Source organism: Stegodyphus dumicola, chromosome 12, assembly GCF_044657685.1.
Source record: "Stegodyphus dumicola isolate Sdum_Otavi_A_Nest chromosome 12, ASM4465768v1".
Classification (NCBI taxonomy): domain Eukaryota; kingdom Metazoa; phylum Arthropoda; class Arachnida; order Araneae; family Eresidae; genus Stegodyphus; species Stegodyphus dumicola.
This window is the reverse complement of record NC_140779.1, coordinates 17,388,602-17,416,177: the sequence shown is the minus strand read 5'-3', so window position 1 is coordinate 17,416,177 and position 27,576 is coordinate 17,388,602. Positions and strand designations below refer to the sequence as shown.

Genomic DNA, 27,576 nt, shown 5'->3' with positions numbered 1-27,576 from the left:
GACAACAACAAACTAAGCAACTACTACAAACTGAGATGTTTTCCTCCTTTTATAAGTTTTTAAAATCACGCGCTAGAATTTTCCAGTACTTTCTCGAAATCAAAAAGAGATATTTATTTATTTAATGCACGCGCTCTTGTATTTTTAATTTTCCTGCTTAGCTTTCTTTTAATATTCGTCACGCGCTGCACTGCGCGAGAAATAAAACCATTTAATTTATAATTGAACTAACATTAGCTTTTTAAATACCAAATTCGTAACACTGCGCCCTTCCCAAGGACTGCACGTCCCGGGCAGTACAATCCCTGGACAGGAAGCTAAACTTACAACTGTGGCATACATGCATTAATAAGCATTACATTACAATAATAAACAAGATGAACAATAAATGCAATAAATAAAACAAATCGAATGCTATCAAATACAATTCAAATACAAATCAAATACTAAATGCAAATCAAATACTAAATACAAATCAAATCAAATATACATTTAAAAACATAAAGGACCATGGTCTTATACTATTTACAATTATTTACATTACGTACTATGGCCATAGTAATAAGCTAACCTGTCGTAAGAGTTCGAAGACTCACGGATCCGAACCACGACGTCATTCGTGTTCAGTACTGTATATGGACCATCCGAAGGTGACTGTAATTTAGGACTCAGTCCTTTTCGTTGAATTGGGTTCCACAACCACACCTTGTCTCCTTTGTTGGATCTCTGTCTAGTAGCTCTTGTGTCGCATATGGTCTTCATTTTCTCCGTCGCCAAGTTGACTCGCTTTCGTGCAGAACGGTGCATCCCCTCAAACCGGGCCTGGGCATCTTGGATGTGTTCCTCGGGCGATGAAGGCGCATCCGTAGGGCGACTAAACAGGCGGTCACAAGGCAGACGAAGGTCTCGACCGAAGAGCTTCTGGGATGGAGAATAGCTGGTAGTCTTGAGTTTCTTTTCGACCCTGGTATGATTTCGGCAGCTTCCCGAGCTCGATCTTTCGGACAAGGCGTCGACATTTCCAGGCGAGGATCCCTTTTGAGGATGGATAGTCATGCCATCAGATGCTGAAAGCAGCTTATTGTTTTTGAAATCTAAGGAAAAATTGTATTTCCTTAAAAAGTCCAATCCGAGTATGCATGGATCTGTAATATCCGCCACATATGCCGTGTGATGGTAGGCGGCACTTCCAAACGTGATGTTTACGTTCAACTTCCCAGTTATGTCGATCTTGTCACCAGACGCAGTCTGAAGGGTAACACAGGATGGCGTCCAAATAAGTTTATCTTTAAACTGTTCAGCTAAATCTTTCCTAATGATGTTAACATTAGCTCCTGTGTCAATGATCCTATTGCAAGGAACTCCATCGATATTCCCATTGATGGACAGTCCGTTATTGTTGCCACTCACTATAGAGATCTTAAGCGCTTTAAAACAGGGTTTTTCATTATCTGGCAACCTCCGTTCCTCGATATGGCCACTAATTTGTTTACTGCGTTGTTGCTGGGAAATGGTCTTATTTTCCGTACCTCGGGGTGTTCTGCAGTTTCTTCGTTATGTCGCCTTCAATTCCGCAGTTCCAGCACTTTAAAATTAGTTTCTTTTCACTTCTGTTCCGTCTCAAGCCACTGACTTGTCTGGTAAAATCATCTGCTTTATATTCCATACCCTGGGGTGTTCTGCAATTCCGTCTTAGGTGACCTTCACTACCCCATCTCCAACACCTTAGAGCCACTTTCTTCTCGCTCCTACTCCCTATCAAAACGTCGACTTGTCTGGCTAAATCATCTAAACGAGCCATCAGTTGATCCACTGGCTCATGGAGTCGCACAGCTCTAACTGGGTAGCGATCTCTACTAGTTGCTTGCTGGGCTGCCTCGAACTTCATGGCGTACAACAGAGCGCTTTTCAGATCTTTAACATCTGCCATTCGCAGTGCTTTCTGTATTTCAGGGTCCCGGATGCCATCGATGAAATATTGCAGGGACAGGATTTCCCTCGTTTCTGTCGGGCACTCCGAAAAGGCGTGATGTGACAGCCTTTAAATATCCGTGGCGAGTTCCTGGAGTGATTCGGTGGGCTTCTGTTGACGGGATTTTCATTGAAGCCTGCTGTAGTCTTTTAAACATTTCACGCCAAAGAGCAGCTCCAATGCGCCGGATAGAGCTTCGAAGTCAAGTCTTTGGTTTTCAGGAAGCGTCTGCAGGATATCCGCTGCGTCTGCTCTCAGCGAAGCGGCGAGATGACAGGCCTTAGTTTGGGAATCCCATCCATTCGCATCCGCTACTATAGAAAATTGTGTTTTATACACTTGCCAGGAGGTCTTCCCATCATAAGTGGATAACTTCAGAGAGGGACGAGCAGGCATGGGTAAAAATTTAAAACCATCACTATTGTTCCCTGCCGTCGCTACGAATTTCTTTAAAATATCCACTTCTTTGGCTACTGCAGAAACCCTATCATCAATTTGTTGTTCGATTTGGTGTTGGACGGCACGAACTCTTCCTTCTATATGTTCTTTTACAGAAGAAACTCTTTCTTCTATTTCTTCTTTCACCGAAGAAACTCTTTCTTCAATTTGATCTTTTACAGAAGAAACTTTTTCTTCAATTTGTCCAACTTTATTTTCAACTGTGTCAATTCTGCCTTCCATAGCTTCAAATTTATTTTCTATTATGCAGGTAATTTCTCTTTTCATTTCTTCTTGACCAGCTTGAACGGCTTTCATTTCGTCCTTAACGGATTCCTGGCCCAATTTCATTTCTTCTTTAAATGAGGCAAAGGCTGATATTAAATGCTTTAATTGCTCTTCCATCGCTCTCGTTATTGGCATTCAAATCCCACTTCTGACACCAAAAATTGTTGCGTGCGTACGGGTTCGTTACGAAATGAATGTACAAGTCCGATGAAAAATGAACAAAAATTTATTATTATCACAACAAAAATGCTTAAATTTTCTCAAATTATCATGCAGTATTACAATATTTCACAGTATTTATCTTTTAACTACTCAAATGTACAATAGAACGTTATTCAAAACAGCTAAAGAACGCTAATCCGCGAATTCGCTATAATCAACAACAGCAGTTTTCTAGACAACAACAAACTAAGCAACTACTACAAACTGAGATGTTTTCCTCCTTTTATAAGTTTTTAAAATCACGCGCTAGAATTTTCCAGTACTTTCTCGAAATCAAAAAGAGATATTTATTTATTTAATGCACGCGCTCTTGTATTTTTAATTTTCCTCCTTAGCTTTCTTTTAATATTCGTCACGCGCTGCACTGCGCGAGAAATAAAACCATTTAATTTATAATTGAACTAACATTAGCTTTTTAAATACCAAATTCGTAACACTATATATGAAATGTTCATGAAAAATTTACATCAAAGTAATTAATTAAAATTTTACTGTATTTAAAATAAATATGTGAATTACAGTTTCAGTCAATTAAAAAGAATTACAGATTAAATAACAAGATATACGTTCGAAGATTAAAAATAATGTAATTAAAAGTAGGAAAGCAAAAATAATGTAACTAAAAAGAAAAGAATGGTGGCGTTCCAATCCAAACGCCTGGTTCAAGGCAAAGCTGTATGTATAGTACTCTTGAAGCAGCTTTGGTTCAAGGTGGCGGAAAACCGTTGTTGCCTTGCAATAAAAATGAAACTGTGGTGTATTACGTCATCCAAGATGGCAACACCCACATCCTTTCCGAGGGTCGCGTATTTGAAAACGATGGTATCTTACAAGGTGTAGCTATGGCCCTCTCCTGTGATAACATCTTATGTCCCAATCATATTATGTTTTCGCTACGAGGGGACTGGACGTCGAAAGGAACAGTTCTCAGAACCCGCACATTTCCAGGAAACCCACGTAGCTAGGTTACCATTTTCACTTAATACAAAGACTTGAACACCAAAAGGTAATCAGTTATCGCTGAGATTGGGATCACGCGAGCTTTCAGAAGGGCTGTGCCGATATATTTTCAGGTAAGATTTTAAAAAATCCCGCGTAGCCGGTACATCCGGTACTAATATTCCGTAGCTAAGGCGGGACTTCGCTTCCAGCGGAGCTTTTTTATCCTGGGAAACCTCCTGTTTAAACCAGTGGTACCAGAATCTTGTTTCTCAGAAAAGTCCGTCACGAACCGTCGCTAGATGTGATAACCAATTGAGTCGCCGGGGTACGGTCGCTAACTCCATGTTAACGACTGACACATAGACCGCGATCGATTTATAAAAATAAACGGAATTTTTATTTTATAAAAATTTCGTTTGAATTCTTATTAAATCATTTGTGAGTTTATGCAGAAAAATGCTACTTTTATAATTATTTATTTTTGTTATCAACAAATGCAGGAAACTTTCGACAAAAAGCTTTTTTCAATGGACCATGTCTTCGAGAAGAATTCCGATGTGATAACAATCAGTGTGTGAAAAGAACTTCTTTTTGTGATGGAATAACAGATTGTTCAGATAGCTCCGATGAACGTTACTGCTCAGTTAGATGTAAGTTCAGCTTTCAGTTTCTTGTTGTTTGCTATTAAACGTTCATGAAAATCTCTTACGAATACTCATTAGTATGTTATATTTCTAAACAGTGGGAGAGTGCCCCCAAAACTTCTTTTATTGTGGTAGACCCAATTATGATCGTTATGGTCGTGATAAATGTATTCCTGAAGTATGGGTGTGCGATGGAACGAAAGATTGCAGTCATGGAAAAGACGAAAATAACTGCAGCATGTATGAGATCAATAATGTTACCTATTCTATGTTTAACAATAATTGGGTAATATTTTCTCTCTTTATTTTTGAAATTTAGAAGTAGTTCTACATCAATATATCACGTTATGAATTTAAATTTAAACTGCAAGTTTAAATTTTTATTCTATCATTTTAAATCAAAGTTTAGTCATTAGTAATTTTGCTTTCTACCCAGTCCATTAAAATATTATTATGACTGATTGACATTTTACTTATTTTGATTCCAATATAACTACCGTATATACCTGCGTATAAGATGACAATTTTAAGGAAAAAAAAAAAATTCAAACTTCGAAGTACGGGGTCAACTTATACGCGGAACCTTAAAAATAAATAAATAAATAAAAATAAAAACACCGCCGCCGATCGATCGCACGCCAGCGAATTTGATTATTGAATACATTATTTATACAGAAAAAACACATAATTTTAATTTGTTTCCCATTTTATTTATTAGTTTTTTTATTAAATTTGTTTCGATTTTATTTTCTGTTTATTCGAAAAGTCTCCCCATTTAATTTCATTATCTGACGTCACATAGCAATTCAGTCTCTACAATATCTGTGTCTTTGATTATTATAACCGTATCGAATCAGTAACTGTAACCATACCGAAGGTCTGTGTATTTATCTTGATCGTAGACGAGATTTTTTCATTTTTCCTGCTTTTCGTAATGTCTGATTTAGCGGAATGTACAAAAAACGGATCTTTTCAGAGCCACGTTCTCCTTTCAATGAGTTGTGTAAAACAAAAGAGAATGCCTTAGACATTCAAACAGAAAGTAGCTTCATTTGCAGAAAGTACGAACAACTGTATTGCATCACGTAAGTTCGGTGTGAATGAGAAGATGATTCGTGACTGGAGGAAAAATGTGCCTGTATTTAAAGAAAACTCTTAAACCTGAAAAGGCCCTGCGTCACGGATCGACGTCTTTCCGAAAACTGGAAAAAGGTACAGACGGCAAGGTTATGTCATAACCCGAACTGCGATACATTTGCGAGCCATGAAACTCGCGAAAGATGAAGAATTTGCACCTGTAAATAACTCTTTTCGTGCATCACAACATTAGTGCATGAGATTCATGAATCATTATGGACTATGTTGCGCCATCGTACCAAATTTCACAGAAATTGCTGAGTCAACTCGAAGATAAATTAATAAACTTCCAGAAGTATGTAATTGAAAAAAGAAAAATAACTAATTTTGAAATGTCCCAAATAGTAAACATGGATGAAACCTCCATGACTTTTGATCTCCCTTGAAAATTTCACTGCTGATTAAAAAGGGTGAAGAAACAATTCACGTAAAAACAACTGGGCATGAGAAAACTCGTTTCACACTAGTTCTTACCTGTTTAGCAAATGGTAACATCAGGACTACTATTTCTTCTAATTGCTTTGGCAAACATGTGGTGTCCTGAGTATGAACAGCGAGTTTACTAAAAACTACGTTCCTAAAAGTGTAGAAGATACAACACCAGTGAGAAGGGTTTTACTATCCTTTATTTTCTTCATAGTTTACAGCTGCTCTCGTACTTCGGGATACAAAGACCAGCACTTATGGTCTAAAGCGTAAAAAATAAGAACTACAAACTAACTAAATTTAAATAAGAGCTAAAATACTTTGCAAAGACTAGTAGCGCTAAGATTGGCCTTCGCGTATGTAGTACGCAAAATGCGGGGAAACTACAATACGTCTTCAGTATCAAGAAAACTAAATTTTGGCCTTAAAGGTGGACAGCAACTGACTGAAAAGCGCGTGTGAAATAAGCGCGCGTGGCCAGAAGTCTCCCTCTCTCTAACTCCTTCTTGGCTAAAAGCCACAAATTAAATATTTAACAGTTTGCAAGCTCAATTTGCATACTAAAACTAACCGCGTTTATTCTGGCCAGAAGTGATAAACAAGAGTGCACAGTAAAGTTTTAAAATTAAAGGACAGTAAACGTTAGTAAAACTTAAAATCCGTACAGTAATAAGTTGCTTCCCATGATTATTTTCAAGCGAAAAACGTTACCGAAAAAGACAGCATTTTCGGCAGGTGTTCTTGCACGCGTCCAGGAAAATGGTTGGTGGACGATACCCTAACAATTGATTGGTTTCAAAATGTATGGTGCAAAAACCAGGTGCACTTTTAGGGAAACCTTCGCTTTTAATTTGGGATATCTTTCGACCGCATCGTTCAGAAGTTGTAAAAAAGCATGCAGAAAATTAAAAACAACACTTTCTGTTATTCCAGGAGGGCTGACAGCCATTTTACGACACTGGATGTTAGCCTAAACCAGCCGTTCAAAATGAATATGCGCAAGCATTGGACTGAATGGATACAATCCGATTGGCTTACTCTTAAGCCAAAATCGACAATATTAGGAAGCTGGACTAAGTGTTACTGCACTGCGGGGGTGAAAGATGCTTGGGACATGATTCCAGCTGAAATTATAATTAAATCATTCAAAACGTGTTGCATTTCCGATAACTAAGAGGGCACAGAAGATGATGCAATTTTTCCAAGCGACGATAATAACACTATCTGTGATGAGTCGAGTGATGAAATTTATGATGATTCGCTAATGACTGAAAAAAAATTTCAGGATTTATTTGCAGATTTGGATGGAAATTTGAAGGATTCGAATGAAATTCTTTGAAAATTTTGTATACATTTTAAAATTTTATCCATGTGCTAAAATGGAAGTAAACAAAAATTCGCTAAAGCGCGAGTGTAATTTTATCAGGTACATCGGCGGCGGCAAATTTGTTTTTCCGAAAATTTTTCTCGAAACTCGGGGCAATCAACTTATACGCTGTAATATACGGTATATGTTTTAATTTATTATTTCGATTGTTAACAAACTTAGGGTTTGATTCATTGGCCTTTATCCATAACTTTGTTTTTCACGAATTCTTTTTAATTAAATTCAGACTATTCAATACTGACTGCTGCATAAAAGCTTTTTATCGCTTTATTCAAAACCTCTTGCAATACAGGACGATATAAATATAAAGAGAGCTTTCAAAATTTATGAAGAAGCGCTTTGACGTTCAACTTATAGCAAATGTTGAATCTAAATTCCAAAATGCTTTTATGAAAATAACCAACTATTACACACCATAGGAAATGTTAGGAATTTTACCATGTCAATGTTTAATGATCCTTCATTTACCCTTACTAGAAAATCCTTTTTTACTCCTTTCCAAAATTCGAAAAATAAATTTATGCATATATCTAGATTTAGATAATTTTGTATACGTGTTTTACAAATTAAATAAGAAAATGTTATACATACCAAAATTTGAATAAAAGCCGATTTTTACACTCATAAATAAAACTAAATATTTAACGGCTAAACAAAAGGTTGGCGTCATTCTGAAGAAGGCTGGCCGCACTTGAGAAGCAATTACGACCATTTTAATATCGAAATACACGTGCGATTTCAAGAAGGAAAGATTATCAGCATCAGCTTTGTAATGGCTAAAACCACAGATTTTCCGCTGGCGACTTCACGTGTTACAAGGTATTTAAAACCGCGATGATTATGAAAGCATTTCCCGTGGTGTAAGATAGGTCGTCAAGATTAGAAGCGGAACTGTTTGAAATATATGTAACTAAGATTGAAACACTGACTGCATTTATATTGAGGAAAGTACAAGGTGTATACTTATTGTATGGAAAAAACTCTGATGCCGAGGTGATACAAATAATCCTGCCTGGGTTGTTGCCTCAAACTCAGGATTTTATTGACACGAGTACGCTAGCTTATATGAGCTTACGGTAAAGTTTGAAAGTAGGTGTATATCAATCTGTGCACGCACATCGGAATACAGCGGACACTTTCTTAAATCTGTAGCTGAGCGAAGCCCAAAGTTTGATGGCAGTAGATGCAAAGAACGTCTATGTAAAGAAGGAAAGGCTCCATAGACGTAATGTAAACCAGTTTGTCTTCTACGTCGCTAGCTAGAAAGAAGAGAAAAAATTCGCCAAGGGATTTGGCGACGGAACCGGTTGGCGAGAATTTCCCCATCTCTGTGATGTACCGGACCTGGGCGAGATTTTCTCCTCCGCGACATGTACAGGAAATTGAGGAACACGGGTTAAGATGAATAAGAAAATTAGGTGAAGTTTCACTTTCACTGGCTGTTGAACTTGCATTATCCATATCGCAGTTTGATGTCTGATTTTATATCCGTCAATATGGAGGGGGAAAAATGGAGTCACACAGCTTCAAACTCTTGATAAACGTGACCGTCGAACCTGTTCGAACTTCGACATCGGCTTCGAGCTTTGGCGCTGTTTGGCGACAGATATTTCACGCATGCGCAGCTGTTTCCCTTTTCGTTCGAAGGGAAGCCACCCCTGCTGCTGCGAAGCTTTCCTTCTTTAAGAATACATATTTTTTGAAGTAAATTGTTTTTCTACAATGCTCCCTGATAGCGTTAATCATTGGGATTTCGGTGGAGCTCGACACATTTAATGCATACTCGACATGCGCAGTGATATGATTCGTTAGCGTAATAGGCTGGCATCTGTTATACACTTTTGCCGATATATCATAAGATTGGCAATTAAAGTTGTGTTTTATATGTAGTGCGATTATTACGGAAGAAAATTTTTTGAGTTTGGAATGTTCGAAGTCCTATTCATTTCGACGAAATCTACGAGCGCAGCACATATTATTAAGTGCCATCCTTCGAAATTAGAGGAATTAGCTCCTACACGGACTCTTCAACAAAGGGCCCAAGAAATCGACGACAACATGGTCAGAGTCGTAGAATTCAGTAACCGTATTGATGGTGTAATGGCGTAGTACAAAGGCATCTCTGCTCAGAAAAACCAACAACGATCACAACTTCCCATCACGATGTTCCTTCTGCGCCGAAAACGTTCTGCAGAAGCTCCTCCTGCACCTACCCCAGTTCTATCCGAAGCTGCCCGCGACGATCCAGCGCCCCTGGCACCTGACGATGAGACGTCATCTGAGGAGCAGTTAAGCTCTCATTAAACCTGTGCAGTAAATCATCTTCATCTTCTTCACCTCCATTCTACTGCCCAGGTGTTTCATCGACATTTATGAAGATCAAGCGAAGAGAAGCTATCGTCAGAGGTGAGTTACGTACCTTGTTATAAAAGAAAAGTTGTTAGAAGAATAAAAGAGTTCTAAGAACATATTTACAGTATGTACACTTCAGTTACATCTACGTATGTTACACACACACACGTATCATATTTATATTATTTATACACTATTTTACGTATGTTATATATGCTATTAATATTTTATTTATATGTTTGAAACTATTCTTTAATATTCTTCTAATGATAACATATGCACTTACATATGGTTTGATATACACTTATTGATATTATACATACAAAAAAAAATATACGCATGTTAAAAATGAGAGGGGGACATTACTTCGCGGTGTTACACTTATGGCGGCCGGTTCTTGTCCCTATTAACCGCGATAACTGAGGGACGACTGTAATATATCAAAGCAGATAGCATCTAAAAACCAGAGTGTAGGAAACATGGACTATCTCTTCATCCGGCCATAACTGGTGGTGCGCAAAACACGACTAAACTTGAAATCTTTGCACAATGTCTTAAATTAAAAACTCAAAAGATCTGCATGTGTACTCATAGCAAAACATGAGACTAAGCAGAAATACCGCTTTCGGTAATATATAGCTAATTGTTGCCAATGTATCAGAAATTTTAATTTTTATCCTTGAGCATGTTTTCAGTTTTCAGAGCAGTAAATTTGAAGCAAACATTTTTAATGCTTTTATTAGTTCATTTTCTTTGAATATGTGCTAATAATTATTTTTCAGCAAATGCGTATGACGGAACAATACAAGGAATAAATACTTCAAAGCAAAGGGCTATTAAATACCTTTTGGCGCAGTCGAAGCATAATTCCTCAATAGGAAAATGGGGTCCGGAACTGAACAGAATAGCTGTTGCTTTATACCTTGCTGAGAAACCAGAAAGAGACTCATTTTCTGGTGTCCTTCAACAGCAGCCCGCCATTCCTTACGAACTCAGTCTCCAGTTCTTATCAAGACTTGCTCTGTAAGTTGCACCTGTATTATCTTTATTTTGTTATACTTTTATTTAAGTTATAAAGTAGTTATATTTTATTTGTTATATAAATATAAATAATGATTTATACATTGCTCTTTTAGGAAACAAATTGAAGATGTTTCAAATAGGGAATTGGCTGCATTCATCAATGCTTTCCTCGTGTCTTGCATTAATCCCAGAAACTTCTATGTAGTAGACCTGGTAAGGGAGCTAAGAAAACGCGTGGATTCACAAAATTCGACAAATCCGTTCGCAATACTCGCTCTCTGCAATGCCGGAGAACATATCTCTTCCCGAGATGTTGAGAAGCTTATCGAGATGTTTTCGAGCAAACAACGCCAATTCTGGACAGGTAGCAAAACATTATACTTTAGCTATTTATTTAGTATCACAGAAAAGATAATACCAAATAAATGAACATTTGAGTCATAGGCTACTACTAGATAAATAACCATGCAAAATTAACAGTTCTTTCCGCTCTCTCCACCCGTCTTGTTGAGCTCTTTTTTTTTTTTTTTTTTATTCTTGTATGTTGGTAAATTGTGCATTTGCTACCGTAAAAGTGATTGAATTATGTTGTTCTGACGTTCCGTTTAGGATTTTTATGCCTTTAGTTAACCTGCATAAAGTAGTTTTAGGATTATCATTACTTTAAAAGTTTAAGTGTCGCTAAGCCTAACATGGCCGCCATTTTCTTATATTTTAAACATTTAGTAGAATAGTGAATTAAGTCAATGTGTTTCATCAACTTCAATGCCTTTTTGCCGAGTGGGACCAAAATTAAACTTCCAATTTTCACTGAAAAATCAATCTACCTGCCCGCAGGCCGAACTGCCTGTTTTTGCATAGGAACTCTAATATCCATTGCAAAAATCCCCTTTTTTAAACTGTAGTTGGATTTTTATATTTCTGTGTTTGACAATCTTTAAAGAAGATGTTTTGAGTTTGTATATATATTTTCTCCTTGCCTAGAAGTGACAACTAAATTCATTGAATGAGAAATATATTTCTAATGAAATTCGAGGAAATAAGCTTAAATTAAATTTAGCAATAAAATGTGTATAATTTAATCGGTCGTACAAGGATGTCATGAGAATTCCACATCAGAGTTTTTATTAAGAATAGAAGCAGGATACGTAATGTTTTCCCGCAAATGTTTATCAGATATTTTTCAAGATCAGTTTAATTGTTTGCTGTATGTAGCTGCCTATTACTTAAAATTAAAACGACAAGCAATTGATGCTTACATCTTATTATTCCAAAGTCCATCATTGATACGTTTTAATAGCAGCCTACGAGAAAATATCAAAAGGAGCTTGATAAAAATATATTAATACTGTTATGAAAAAATTAGAAAAACGTTTTTGTAAAATAAGCACAAGTTTAGAGAGTCAAGTAAATTATGGCTGCAAATATCAATTGAAATAAAGATGATATTTAATCTACCTTCAGTCCCAAGTTTTCTGTTCATTACGGATTTATCGTTTAATGTTCTACGCCAACAACATTTCTACGTCCTTTTCATGTGTGTGTGTTGTATGTATAATATTATTTAATCGAGAGATTTTCTCGCCAATTTAAAGCTACCATATCTCTAATACAGAACTACCCTTCACCAACCACTTTTACGGCAACACTTTTATATTCCCACACTGAATACATTTACATTTCCAGCCATTTCGTTTTAAATTTTGCAGTCAAGTACGTTAATATTCATTTTCTTCCTGACTGTTCCTAAATTTGTATATAAATAGATATTTTTGAGTGAACTTACTGATATAAAAGAATGTATAAATTTCGATTTTACTTTTGATATTGAAATTCACGTTTTAATATAAAAGAAAGTACAAATTTATTTTTACTTTTGATTTTGAGTTTGATTATAAAAGAATGTTTTAATCTAAAATAAAATATTAACTTTACTCTTGATTTTCAAATTAACTTTTTAATACAAAATATATAAATTTACTTTTTACTTTTGATTTTGAATCTGATTATTAAACAAAGATTTAATCTAAAATAATATACTCATTTATGCATTTTTCTATTGATGTTTTCTTTTATATATATCAATTGGCACAAATATCGACAGTTTTTTGTTTTGTTGTTATTTTTATTGTTTTTTACAATACTATGAGAATATCGGGGAATATTTTTTCTAAAATAAGGATCTCGTCTAATTCTGTTCTTACCGAATATATTAATTATTTTTATGTGGGATTTTGCTTATGATAAAAAAAAAATTGTCTAATAGAGACTGAGATATTTCTAATAACTGAGTATTGTTCTTAGCTTATGATGTAATTCTAACGAAACAACTAATTTGATCCTTATTTGTAAAGAGGCAAAACACTCTGACATAATTTGGTTATTGTTAATCGATAATAGTTTTCGATTAATCTTCTTGACAAGTCAATTAATCTGAGATCAGTGACAATACTACTTTACAGTAGTTTCTATTTAATATGTGGAATTTTTGTGGTTAAAATATTTTTCTATATAGGTTTTTAAATAATTTTTATTGCTGTAGAAATTTAGATAACTTTACATACTGGGAAGCTACTGAAAACACTTGCTAAAATTTTTTGTTCCCCTTCCCCCTAATAATTCGTAGCTTTAATTAAATTTGTTTTTCCTTGGAGGTAATATATACATACCTTTTAAAATAAAAGTTATATATATACATATAAATTGCAGGAATATTTACAGTAACTGTGTTAGGTGGAGGAATTATTGCATACATGTTTATTTTGCAGATACGCAAGCCCTTATTGTAATGGCATTATCCTGCGCTGCCTTACAGCCCAACAGTAACTTCGACATGGGTGAGATCAAAGAGATGACCCTCGAATTGAAACAGCGCCAGTTTAGAAACGGAACGGTGGAAAATGTTAAAACGACTGCACTAGTCCTCCAGGTGAGTAGCATTCATAACAAAGATTAATGATCCAACGAACTTTCCCCTTTCTTCAAGACTAAAACGTTTGCTTTTCGTTACTAATTCTTTATTCTTCTGAAGATACAAAAAGATGTTCCATTGCTATAAAATGCTCTGGTATTGCATTCCATGTGACAGTATCACTAATTCAGTAATTATAAATTGCCATACTTCCTATTTCGCGATATGTGGTGTAAGCATATCATCTTGTTGTAGAAACATGTTAAACAGTGTTGTTTAATGGATATAATTTGTATCGTGAAATGATTCAACAAAACTTTATTGCCATTTCTAGGCCTTATTTGCTTCAGAAACAGAGGACGATGATGAACATTTTGACGAAGAAAAAGCCATTAAACAGCTTCTTGCAAGTCAGAAATCAGATGGCTCCTTTGGAAATGTTGTGAATACTTACTACGTTCTGCCAATTCTTAATTACAGAAGTTTAGTGAATATCAGCAACAAGCATTGTCAAAATTTGGAATCGGATGGTAAACTATTTATTACCTATTAGTAATAGTTCGTAAACTATGTGGCAGTTGCTTCGTAAAAGCATAAATCACATAAATTTCATTGTAAGATAAACATGCCAAGGTAAAACTATAAATTAAGCAAAAAAGCAACTTCAGATTGGAGCAAAGATAAACACGCCAATGTAAAATCATAAATTAAACAAAAAAAAGCAACTTCACAAGGAACTTCATTTATTATTCCGAGAGTGATCAGTCATAAGTCCAAATTCTTCAGAAGCAAAGATATTTTGCCTCTTTGCGATTGAAAAAGTAAGACATATTTCTGAATGCTCTAGAATTTGATAGAATTTTATTCGAAATCTGTGTATGTGCGTGTGTGTGTGACTGTGTGTGTATGCGTCCCATTTTAAACTTTTACAGAAATAATGCTTATCCTATTTGTAAATATTATAGTTTCGATTGAACGAATTTCGTACCCTGGCAAAATATAAATTGTTGCTACTTCACATACAGAGTATTTATAGTCTCATATGTCAGATATCCAGGGGAAAATGCACAGCTATCTCTCTTCTTTAACAAGTGAAAATCTTTCTACATTTCATTAACTTGAAATGGAATAATAGGAATAATATCATTGCAAAATTTCTTTTCTACTGTTTGATAAGACTTTTGAAAAGTTTGATTTAAATATATGATTTTACATACCAATTTTTAAATTTATAAGGATTAATTTACAAACTACATAGAATGTTTATCGTAAACCGTTCAACTTAATATTATTGCAGGTGTTAAACTGGAATGTGAATGTAAAGATCAAATTGTAGCTCTCTTTTAGTTTTTACGTTATTTGCACTTAAAAAATGTAATTAATTTTGATTTTTTTTTAGTTTTTTTTATTTATTTTAACTTTACGTCTATTATATTTTTAAAAATACTTAAAGGAAAGGTTATAGCTTGAAATTTTCTGATTGCATTTTCTCTCTTAATTTTGCTAGACATGATTTTAAGAATATTATATTTTTAGTTATATCGAGCGTCTTAATTTTCTTGAAAGCCTATTAATTAAAAAAAAATGTGTTATTTTAATGATGTCGCATCAGATATGCACATGGTTTATTTTGGATGGTTTGGTTTATTGAGATTACGGAAGGCACACTGTGGCTATCTGCCTAAGGGAAGGGATGCTTTCGCGGAGGGGTTTCTAAGGTAAACTGGGTCCTATACAGGTTACACATGGGGAGAACCACGAAAGCGCCCATGCAGCCAGCCCGTTCGCAGGATTGCAACCTCGGACTGAACTACCAGTGTTCAATGCTGGTGGGCCCGATTTATTTTGGAAAGATTTTATTTTCGATTGCTGAAGATGTACGAGAACAGCGAATAAAGGTAAGTGAATGAATGCTTGGCCCTCATAATAAATATTCTGTTGCTACGGATTTGTACATATGTAAATAATTATAGAGAAATTTTGTGTAAAATTGTAGCATCTCATATATAATATAACACCAAAGCTCTCAAAAGAGTGAAGCTTCGCCGGAAAAATTAGGTTACAGGGGCAAGTCCATTGAACACTGAGGTAAACAGCCATCTCGGCAAACTGGAGATCCCCAAGGTAGTCATAATTTTGGCGACTGATTTCTGTAATTAAATTTGGCGAGGAAGGGCCCAAAACCGCCAAACTTGGCAACAATTTGGCGATTTTTGATTCCCTTTGATTTTGATTCATGAATTTAATTGCGAGTCTGATTTCTGTATAACTTAAACTGGGTAGTTCCCTATGTAACTGTAATTGTATGGGACCCAGTGTAACCGCCAACTGTATATGCCTTCTAACATCGGTTTTGTGTGCATTGAAATCCGTTGCGAATTGTACAGACGTAATAGTATTATTTATGAAGATTACAAAGGTATGCGATTCTTGAGAAATGCACTCAAACTGTAGATTAAAGAGATCAACAGGCAATACGTATATACCGTTGGCATAAGTTCAAAATATATATGATCTACACCTTGGAGTTGCCTTTGGCAAACACACTCTCATGGATATTAAAATATAAGCAACCTTTGCACAGAAGCAGCAGGACGTTTAAACTCGGATTTTGAACGTGCGCTAAGGCGCAGGCATATAATATGTAGGCCTTTCCACGAAATCAACCTGGCCCAAAATTTCACATTCAGTACTCCTATTGGATAGGAGAAAATAGAGACGTGGAAAGGAATCTCAAGCTGAGGGTGCCGACCAACATCTCCCTCTACACCATTATGGAAATGGCAGCTGAAGTGGATTCCAGATTCAGGTATTATTTTAGAGTTTATTTACTTACATGTAAGTAACCTCTATGCCTATGTAACGTATTTTCTACCTCTTTTCCGAATGTCTTTTTGGTGTAATTGGAATCCTACTCGCAGGTTTTGTATATCTCCTGCTTCCCCCCCCCCTCCCCGAAAAAAAAAACCTAATGACCCTACAGCTATTTAGGAATACGTTTATTTAGAAATTCAAGGATTTTGATGAAACTTTCATCTGATGGCTCATTTAATGTATCAGACTGCATATTTCATATAAAGGGAGCTAAATGTGAACAGAGTTTTGTTTTAAAAGTTTGGATGTATTGTAAAAGTTACTTTCAATTGTTAATGCTAATGCTTGACATTTAAGTAAAATTGCCATTAGTTGTGAAACTGACGCGAAAGCATTCAGAAAATTATTTTTAAATTGACTCAAAATGATAACTTTAATATAACATTATTATTTCTGAGATGTACTTCTATTATAGCTTCACGATTTCAGAGAATTTTTAAATAAAAAATTACTGTGTTTATATCTCACAGGCTCTGACGATAAAATACATAATATCTTATTCTAAGATAATAGTAAGAGGACTACTCTTTGGACAAAGTACTTTCGTTGATCGCTTCATTGTGTAAAATTCTTCCACCATTATTTTAAACAATGCCAAATAAAACCAATTTCGTTAGTGTGAGGAAAAAAAAATCTGAAAGGGGTCAGATTATAAAGCCCAAAAGGGTTTGTGAAGGTTTTGTACGCTTTCACTGAGTTCGCATTCTACCAGTCTATTGTTGCACTCATTCCTGCTAATCTATTTCTTTTCGTCTTTTTAGCGGGCCCACCAGCGGCCGAGCGGTAAATTCGCTGAACACTGGTAGTTCGGTCCGAGGTTCGAATCCCGCGAACGGGCTGGCTGCATGGGCGTTTTCGTGGTTTTCCCCATGTGTAACGTGTATACGAGCCAGTTTCCCTTAGAAATCCCTCCCCTTAGGCAGATAGCCCTCGAGGCTTTGCCATGAACACACACACACACACGTCTTTTTAGCTTTATTATTAAACATAATTTTATTCGTACTTAAGCCATGCACAATTAAACAGCAAAATTGCAAAAATTTTAAAAGCAGAACGTGTTTAGAATTCCCTATGAAGTGTTAACTGGTTGAAATACTTTTTTCTATTTTTTGAGCCTTTTCTCAGTTTATCAAAACAATGTACAGTTTCCTTAATAAGATGGCTTGCAAATTTTTTTTGGGTGTTTTTATTATTAACATATTGTGTGTTAAATTTATTAACTGAATCACATAAAATTCAGTTGAATAGAAAAATTAAAAATTGTTTAAAAAACAGCATATCTTCAGAATTTCCCATGTACAGTGTCCCGCGCTGGATATATAACATTGCTTTAATTCGTATAGTGTTGCAACTGCTCGCCTTCGAATCTTTTAGTTTGCTAAAAATTCATTAAAGTTTTATAAAAGTATGAAATATAAAATTCGGCTTTCAGAATTCGGACCTCCAAGTGCACATGTTCTGGTGGACGACTACGTTATTCAAAATTGGATGGCCCTAGGTATCGTCGTTTATTCCGAGTGCGAGAAACATACGTATATTCATGCAGATTCTACCTTTTTTAAAAATTATTTTTAAAGGCAATAATATTTCTTGGCAACAATTTGAAAAGCGATTCAACTGTACGGGCTCTTGTACACATCCGTTCTCATGCTTTGATTTGAAAATAACGTGCATCAGTCGTAGTATATCCTTTCGTCATAGTGTTTCGGATCCAAATGCCAATGATTAACAATATAAAAATTTTTAAAAGCAGCATACCTTTAGAATTCCACACAGATTATTAAGCTCTGTTATTAGCGTTGCCACATTTTGGCAGTCAAAATCCGGGAGAGGAAAAAAAGTTTCCGGGAGAAGAAAGAAGTTTTTTTTTCAGTCGCAACTGAAAAAGCTCCACTTCCTTAATCTCGTTTAAAAGTATTTTTTGAGTTGCGGGAGCAAGCACACTCTCGCAAATACTTATACATTTTGTTCTACCACAAGAAATCGTTTTTGACGAAGAAGAATCTGGAAATATAGTGCTATAACAATTTGTACAATCTTGGCTATTAAAGGTGTGGTACTTAATGCTATGATAGATTGAAGTAATTTCAATTCCTGATATATTGCTTTGTTCTTCTGAAGATTTCTTCACGAAAAAGTTGAGATGAATCCCTTTTCAATATAACGACTGGTGTTTCTTGCTTTGAGAATGTACAGTTAAAGCTATAACATCCTCGTACTTAATATTAACCGTTTTCTGACATACTTTACATTCTCGTTACAGTTGTCTCTCTTCGTAAGGGAATCAAATTTAGCTTTTGCCTTAAAACGACGTCGAATGTTTTGTCCTTTTTTGTGGCACTTGTAGTTCACTTGCAATCAGAATCGTTTCCCCCCCCCCAACTAGACATTATTATGAAAGCATTTAAATAATTTCAAAATACGCACTTGTTTGTGGATAGCTAGCTAATTGCAGACTAAATGAAAGAATGGAATGAAAATGAAAGAGTGAGGGGAGATGAGGGGGGCGCGTGCGCGCGACACGCCGACATGAAACCGCGACTCATCCCGCAAGGCGCTTGTCCGAAGATCGCTGCTTGGCAAAGAATATGTATTGACATAGATGTTCTTTAACTAATGTGCGCGGACGTGTGATTTTCAATGCTCTCAACCATTTTGTCCGTGCGCATTGTGTCGTTATTTTCGGGAAACTTGATATTCCGGGAGAGTAATATTTATTTTAAATTCCTTCCGGGAGGCGGGAGATTTTAATTTCCACGACTCAGTTCCGGGAGAGGTTGGAACCCTAGCTGTCATACATTTCTTTTTATATTTCCTATATTATTTCTTAAAAAATAATGTGTAACGATAACATTTGGTGGCAGTATCTTTTCTTTGAAACGGGATTCGATGCAAATTGAAACGAACATGTTGAGGTTGGAGGCTCGTTTAGGAGTGCTTCTTTCACTCTACCAAGATTCAATAGGATGACTCACAGTGTTAAAAAATTTTTGCTTATTAATGCACTAATGAAACACATATATGCACAAAACTGTATGCTGGGGTATCCAACTTTTTTTTTCACAACGCCCGCATTCTCTAAACCACTTTTTTTCCCTATCCTGCGCCCTCTAACGGCGGCTTTTTTTTTACAATGCCATCTATTGGCGGATTATATTTGGTCATTTTGACGTGATTATCGTTCTGATTGTTAAATACTTATTAATTTTCTAATTACTACATTAACTGTCATATATATCATCTAACATGCGTATTAATGATACATTAGAAAGAATACACATTATGCTATAATTTGGTGTGATAGGAAACTTACTTACTTAATTAAATTCACAATTTTTTTTACTGATTTGGATTATAATGGAAATTTTCTCTAAATTATTACTAAATACATGATAAATTCGTAATAACACTGATTCATTATGAGTCCTAAAATGATAAGGCCTAAAATTCATATAATGCACCATAAGTCTTTCAGTCTAATTCTTCAATATAAGTTCTTAAATGTTCTTTGAGTCTTTTGAGATTTTGTCAGCAAGGACACGTATGCAAACATCAAAAAGGAAAGTTCTCCCCTTAACGTTCAGACTTTTGCAGTAAAGTGTACCTCCATTAGTCTTTACGAATAAATCTTTGCAGATTCCGTCGAGGAATTATAAAAACTTGGGAACTGATTGGTGTCTTGTTCGTCATCACCTACATTATCATCCGAACCGAGCTCGCCCCTCCATGCTTTCAGCTGGCTGATATGATCCGTGGTTATTCTTTAGGTATACTTCCTTTATTATAAATGGTCCTCGATATTTCGGTTGTGTTTTCGTAGGTTGACCTGTAGCTTTAGGAGCACATCTCATCACAATAATTTGTCCTTGTTCAAATATTAGTGCACGACGTCCTTATCTATTCAATTCGCTTTCTGAGCTTCAATTCCTCCTGGCGCTTGTTCTTGGATTTTGTTGCAAATCGTTCGATATATCTGAATCTTCATCCGCTACCTTCCTAAGTATACCATCATTAAATCTGGGCAAGTATCCACAAAGTATTTCAAATGGTTTTTTATTCTTAATTTTGTTTGCCAAGTTGTTCAGATTTCTTTCTGTCTCTTTTACTATCAAATCCCAATCTCTGTGTTGTTTATCCGACAGGCTTGTCATTATCGTTTCTAAAATTGTTCTGTTGACGCGCTTTACCACATCATTGGCTTGGGGGTGTTTGGTAGAACTCAAAGTAAGGTGTATTCCGTTGTCTGTACAATGACAAAAATATAAACCTTAAAGTTCAGACTCTTGCAGTAAAGTGTACCTCCATTAATGGAGGTGCACTTACACGCACACCATTAATGAAGGTATAAATAATTTTGTCTGTACAATTAATTGCGTACTGCTTAAACTGAGGAAAACTAAAACAAAATCCTGTATCACTTATTATTCTTTTTGTAAGGCCAAAATCGTTAATAAAATTATTCAAAGACTATAAACTGCGAAAATTCTCGCAAACCTAATCTTGTTATCAATTATCGCTAATAGCTCTTGATTGCCTTTTGAACTGTTTACGAAAGGACCCGAATGATCCGTATGAACAATAGCAAATGGTCTTTTACCAGGTTTTATGGAATGTAACAGTCTTTCTTTCTTGCCATCTGTCACTTTATTCATAAGGCATTCAATGGACGGTGATATGTGCGTTCTTACATATAGTTTCATTCTTACATATAGTCAATATAATTCCTTAATTTTGCTAACTGTTCGATTTACGTAAAAGTGGCCAAATAAGTCATGAAGTTTCACTACTACACTTTTCCTCATACTTTTAGGGATGATGATCTCTAAAATCTGTGTCTTCCAGAACAGTCTATTCTTTTTTAAATAGGTAATTCCTTATTATTTATTCCTCCTCAGCAGATCGTTCTTCTTGTTTCTTATTGTAAGTATCGATAATTCGTTTCAGTTCTTCGTCAGCATGTTGTATCATTAGCATTTGCTTTTGTTCAGTTAGGGACTAGCAAATGGGTAACTAGTCAGCAAGCACTCCAGATGAGCGCGCTGCGGCCAAAGCAAAATTTAGCAGTTCTATGTACACCTGAAAAGAAAATGCATAAAAACATTTCAGTATGAATTTTGCGTTGATTCACGATAAATATCTGTTCACTTCTCAAACTTTTGCCACCATATATTACAGCCCTGTATTATATTTAAAGAAATTATATAATGAAGAATCTGCTTAAATGTATGTTTGTTTCTCGCATTGTGATAAAGCCATCAGCTTTAACGTACGTTTCCACCCGAATATGGGCATCCGCAAGCCCGAATTCGGAATTTGTTTTATTATCTATTTCATAAACGAATTTTTACTTCCTTGTACGAAGTAAAGAGAAAGTATTGTAATCGCGAAAAATTTCGGGTATCATATTTCAACGAAAATATCCACTTTGACCACTATCGAATGCAATTTAACGGTGATTTTGCGTCACATCTCTGCGTAAGGGCAGAATAAAGGACTCTTTCCCCCAAAAAAATTATGAAACTGATTTAAAATGAATTCTGAAGAGACTTTTTCGTGGCGTCTGTGCGTACGTAGGTACATACGTACGTACGTATGTATGTATGTATGTATCTCGCATAACTAAAACGAGTAGTTCAAGAACGTTGAAATTTTGTATATAGCACTGCTATAACATGTAGCTGTGCACCTCTTATTTTGGTTGCAATCGCCCTCACCAAAAGTATATAAATGTATGTATATATATATATATATATATATATATCCACTTTGTTACCCGGCTCAGTGATCCACAGATTCTTTACTTTTATATGTTTGTAAATTGTACATTTTTTGCTTTAAAAATGATTGTATTATGTTATTTTTATCTTCCGGTTAAGGTTTTTATGCCTTTAATAAATCTGTATGCAATATTTTTAGAATTATCAGGAATTTTAAAGTTGTCTAAGTGCCGCTAAGCCTAATAATGTTTTTGATGACGGCCATTGCTTGTTTACATTTGAAACAGCAGACTAGTTGATTTGTTGCCAATCTAGAGAAACTAAGCTTCGCAACAACAAAGATAACGCCTTCTTTTATTATTGCGAATTAAATCATGCTTAATCCATTCTGGAATTTATTCGAGGAAATAAAATTAAGATTTACTTCGTAATTTTTAATATAGATATTTTGAGTTTTTATGTATTTTTGCCTTGTTGCGAAGTGAGAAGAGTTAATTGAGTGAGAAATAATAAATCGTCTCTGAAAAACTGTTTATTTTTTTTCTTTGTTTAATTTCATTTATACGTCGTTTCAGATTAATTTTATTATTTGATAGAACATGTGGCAAGGATTAGATAATTCTTCAGATGATATAAATTTTGTGCATTCTGAGTTATAATATGAACGAAATATTAAGTGAACCAGCGCCAGAGTGTCGCTATGGTAAACAAAGATAGTGAATTTTAAAGAGTGCATTTTTTTTTCTATTTGTGGGTTGTGCGCTATCGACGAAGTACACTGGTGTGCAAAACTTAAGCAACAGCAGAGGTTTTTGCCATAACTTCACGAGAAATCAACTGACAGACATGAAATGCAGAAATGAAGGAAAGTATTAATGATGACGAAAGCATCGGATCTGAAAAAGGAATACAATGCATACGGTATGGAATCAACGAAAACAAGCTTTATTGAACGCATAGTATCGTGACTCATGATTGTCTTTCCAAGAGGAAGAACAACAAGCAGATGTTCTTTAATATGGGATATGCTCTCCCCTCACTTCAATGGTTGCTTCGCACTGTGTCCGCATACTCAGAACCAGCTGGTGCAACATTTCTTATGGTAGGAGTATCCATTCCTCAATCAGCATCTGTTTGAGTGTTTGGGGGTTCTCCGGTGGATGTAAGCATGCTGCAATGCGTCTCACCAAAGCATTCCACACATGTTCGATGGAATTTAAATCTGGGGAGTACGCTGGCCAATCCATTCGAGTGATATCTTCATTTTCCAGTAGCTACTCAACAGCAAGTGTCCGACGTGGCCGTGCATTGCATCCATAAATTTAAGTCTGGGCCAATTGTACCTCGGAACAGACGCACATGGGGAAGGAGTACCTCCTCACAATAGCGATTCTCGGTTACAGACCCTCTGTCGAAAACGTGGAGCTCAGTTCGCCCGTTCAGCATAATGCCTTCCCAGACAAGAACTCCAGGACCACCGTTACGGTATCTTTCCTTGATGTTACCGGGTTCCGACCTCTCTCCAAAGGAAAACGCGTTGAGAATCTCTTCTGGTACTGAACCGACTCTTATCCGTAAAGAGGACACGACTCCATTGATCAGTTGTACAGTTTTGTGCTCTCTGCACCACTGTAAACGGTGGCGTCGGTGGCCAATTTTCAACGTGAGGCAGCGTTCAGGACGACAGGCGTCTGGCCACAGTAAACCGCGACACTTGCCGACCCGTTGCTGTACAGAGTTGCAATGGCGCTTGCTGACTGCTGTCGGCCTCTTTTCGCCTGCAAGACGATATAATTGGTCATTCCTGCAGTTGTTGTCCTCGGGCGGCCACCACCAACCTTTCTAACAGCTGTACCTGTTGTTTGGAACGCTTTCCAAGCACGCGAAACGACACTTTTGTTGATTCCGAACTGCAGCTACACTGAGGACAGTACGCCCCTCCTCCAGCTTTCCGATCATTCTTCCACGTGTGAAGTCGTCCAGGTGATTTCTTCTAGACTGACACTTGCAGCGAATATGTTGAATTGCGTCTCCGTCCTTCCTTTTATTCTACTGTTGAGCTGCGCGCGCCGACATCACGCGTTTTGTGTACGCTCATGTCGCCCCTTAAGTTTCGTTCCTGATATTTGCATACGCATGACGTTTCTACTGACTTACGTGTTCATTGTACTAATCTCCAGACCTCGTTTCCTGCAGTTTCATGCTATCTGCTAAATATTTACATTGTTGCTTAAGTTTTGCACACCAGTTTACATTTAATTCAATCCATTAAGTTTAAATGAAATGCAAAAAAAAAAAAAAAAAAAATGCATATAATTTAATAGTCCGTATAAGGAAGCCATGTGGTGTACACATCAGATTTTTTATTAACAAACTCAACTATTTCAAAGCAAGCAATGGCAACACTGTACCGAAACAAAAATTTGTGTTTTCAGCGCGAAACTGTGTATCGGAAATTCTAAAGATATACTCATTTAAAAAATATTTTGCGATATTGCTGTTTAATTGAATTTTATGCTTCAAGGGCGAAGAACATGGTGTTCAATAAGTAAAGGTAACACACAAAACATTAAAGGGACCCTTTGGGTATTATAAAATATGAAAGCTTTCAGGTTTTTATAATAATAATATATTTAATGTTTAGCAATGCTCTTTTTATTTAATGTTTTGTAAAACGTGGACATTTTTTATTAAAAAACTGTACGATTTGAAAGCGAGCAGTGGCATCACTTTTCGAGATAAATCAGATTTTTGTCTCTAACAACTCTTTTTCTTTCTTACAGAGATGAGAAATATAAAAGTTCAGTTTCTTTTTTCAATTTTCTATTTTATTTTGCATGCAAAACCCATCTTCCAATCACTAGAGACCATCTAATGGCTTTTATTCTCAGATGCGCAATAAAAAGATTACTTGAAGCTGCTCAAACAGATCTTCTGTCATTAAATTGAGAGTCTGCTGTAAGAATACATTTATAAGGTTTTACTTAATCTGGCAAAAGTTAAATGGTATAAGACATTACCAGCCGTAAAGCGAACTATGGCTATGTTTGAAAAAAAAACTACAAAAATTCGGAAAGGTTTAAAATAAACCTTTTTATTTAAACATAAACTTTGAACATAAATGCAGGCTCTTGTGCTAACAATTCAGCCACAACTTGTGGTGATAAAAGAAAGTTATCGTCAATTTCAATTAAAATCGTAGGATAGTACTCAAAGACTACACAATTAAATTTAAATCTAAGCTGGCTCAGAACTTCTAATCTGCGTATCAAATTCTAATGTCGACAGCACTAAGGAAAAGCCGAATGATTATATATTATTTTTGAGAGCTGGGAGGAATTGGCGTAATATGGCCGCAAAACGCAGAAACATGCTCTACCTTACAATCCAAAAACATCAGCTTAAATATGTCCTAACTGATTTACATTCTGGTGAGGAAACGGAAAGTGGATGTTACAGTACAGGCTGAAATTATAAACAAGTGGTTAGTTGTTCATGTTTTCTACTTACAGTGCTCTCATTTCTTTTGCAGCTTCCAGTACAACGTGAAAAAAGGAAAGCCCTACATCTTCTCGCTATATGATTTTCAGGACGATCCCGAAAACGAAAAATACTGGTTTCCTCTTTTTGTAAAAAAAGAAAACGACGAAATCAAGTATCTGCCAATTACAAAGAGTAAGTTCAAAAGTGCAATTTATATTGTTTCTTCCTTTGTAGTTTTCTATCTAAAAAATCCAAAGATAAATAGATTAATTTAGTCTTTATCTTTGAATCTATGAAGTTAATTAATCTAATAATCCAAAGATAAAAAGATTAATTAACTTCATAGATTAAAGATCAACATTTTAAATAAATTATTTAGTCTTAAAAAGTTATGACGTTGATAAATTCGTTAGAAACGTTTTTACTCGGAAAATATTATCAGCAAACATATATGTCTTTTCGTCGTGTTCATTAGTTGGACTAGTGTTCGATTAAATCATTTAACACCAAGGTTTCTAATTTAGTTCTCAAAAGCATTTGACATACCACATGGATACAATAACTATAACGTACACCTTACACAGACGAAACGTGGGATATATATTAGATTAGGACATGTGGTCACCGTCGACATGTTTCACCTTGCGCCGTTGGACAGCCCGTGGCCTTCAATATTTTGACACTGCAAGTGGATGTGCCTGCAAGTGTATGCCGTGAGTATGACTTTAAGCGACTGCGAGATTTCTTTCAAAGGCATATCAAATAAAGGCTGTGGCAAAGACAGTAATTTTAAAATATGAATTTTGAATTGTTTGCCTACATATTGTCATTATTTAAATATTAGGATGTTTTCCAATTGTTGTTATAAGACAACATACATTAAATGACTTTCTGTAAAAAGATAAATGCGCCAGCTATAAAAAGTAATCAGCTAATTTCGACTGTGGTGACTAGGAGCCCACCAGTGATAAGGAGTTTATCTTCAAATGATTCACAGCCCGCTAGCCGCCGAGCGGTAAAGCCGCTGAACGCGTTAACTCAGTGTGTGTTCGTATCCAGGCGAATGAGCTGGCTGTGTAAGTTTTCGTGCTTACGTTGCTAGTTTCTGTTATAAAGTCCTCCAGGAGGGCTCTTTTCCCTTAAGCACATAGCTCTCGCGTGCTTTGATGGAATCAAATGAACCAAACCAATCGACTGCAATAAATCGTTTCTGAACATAAGAAATATTTCTCTTAGGTTTGTTTTCTTCAGTATAGAAAGAATAAAATAGAATGACACACTTTAAAAACAGTATGTCATTGTTAAAGCGGCCATTGGAAATGTCTTTGACGATGTTTAAAACTTACACATTACAGATTGCGCGACTGAATTTGATAGATTTGGCAACTAACCGCGGTGGCTATTTTAAAAAGGAAGTGCCTTAAAACGCTTCGATTGACATTAGTTACTTTGAAAACAAGAGCATGACTATAAGAGATAAAAACAAATTAAGTTTAAAAGTGGGCAATAGGTAACACTTACGTGCTTGTCTTTCGTCACGGAAAGTGCCGGTGTATATCGTCTTGTAACGCCAAGAAAGCTCCAAATATTGATTTTGTTGCTTGCGTTTTATAGCAGCTTCGTTCTACAATTAAATTTTACGAGTTGAGAGAACGGTGTCGGATGATACCAAGTTGTGTCCAGAGGCTAACTTTCTGCTTGGAGGGATCGTCGGATGAGATGAATGGTGCTTAATAATCTTGAATGCAACTGTGAGTGAA

The 27,576-nt window shown here is 35.8% G+C and overlaps 1 protein-coding gene across 1 annotated transcript in view; it reads left to right on the top strand.

The window, feature by feature from the left end:
- LOC146993506 (uncharacterized protein CG3556-like) overlaps nucleotides 1–27,576 on the top strand; it is a 34,841-nt gene that overhangs the window by 6,456 nt on the left and 809 nt on the right. The window contains exons 2-9 of the mRNA XM_085827506.1: nucleotides 4,363–4,512; nucleotides 10,591–10,831; nucleotides 10,945–11,195; nucleotides 13,600–13,760; nucleotides 14,077–14,272; nucleotides 14,362–14,375; nucleotides 16,391–16,551; nucleotides 25,866–26,008. Of these exons, the coding sequence (XP_085683632.1) occupies nucleotides 4,363–4,512; nucleotides 10,591–10,831; nucleotides 10,945–11,195; nucleotides 13,600–13,760; nucleotides 14,077–14,272; nucleotides 14,362–14,375; nucleotides 16,391–16,551; nucleotides 25,866–26,008 (1,317 nt within the window). The remainder of the gene's footprint in view (nucleotides 1–4,362; nucleotides 4,513–10,590; nucleotides 10,832–10,944; nucleotides 11,196–13,599; nucleotides 13,761–14,076; nucleotides 14,273–14,361; nucleotides 14,376–16,390; nucleotides 16,552–25,865; nucleotides 26,009–27,576) is intronic.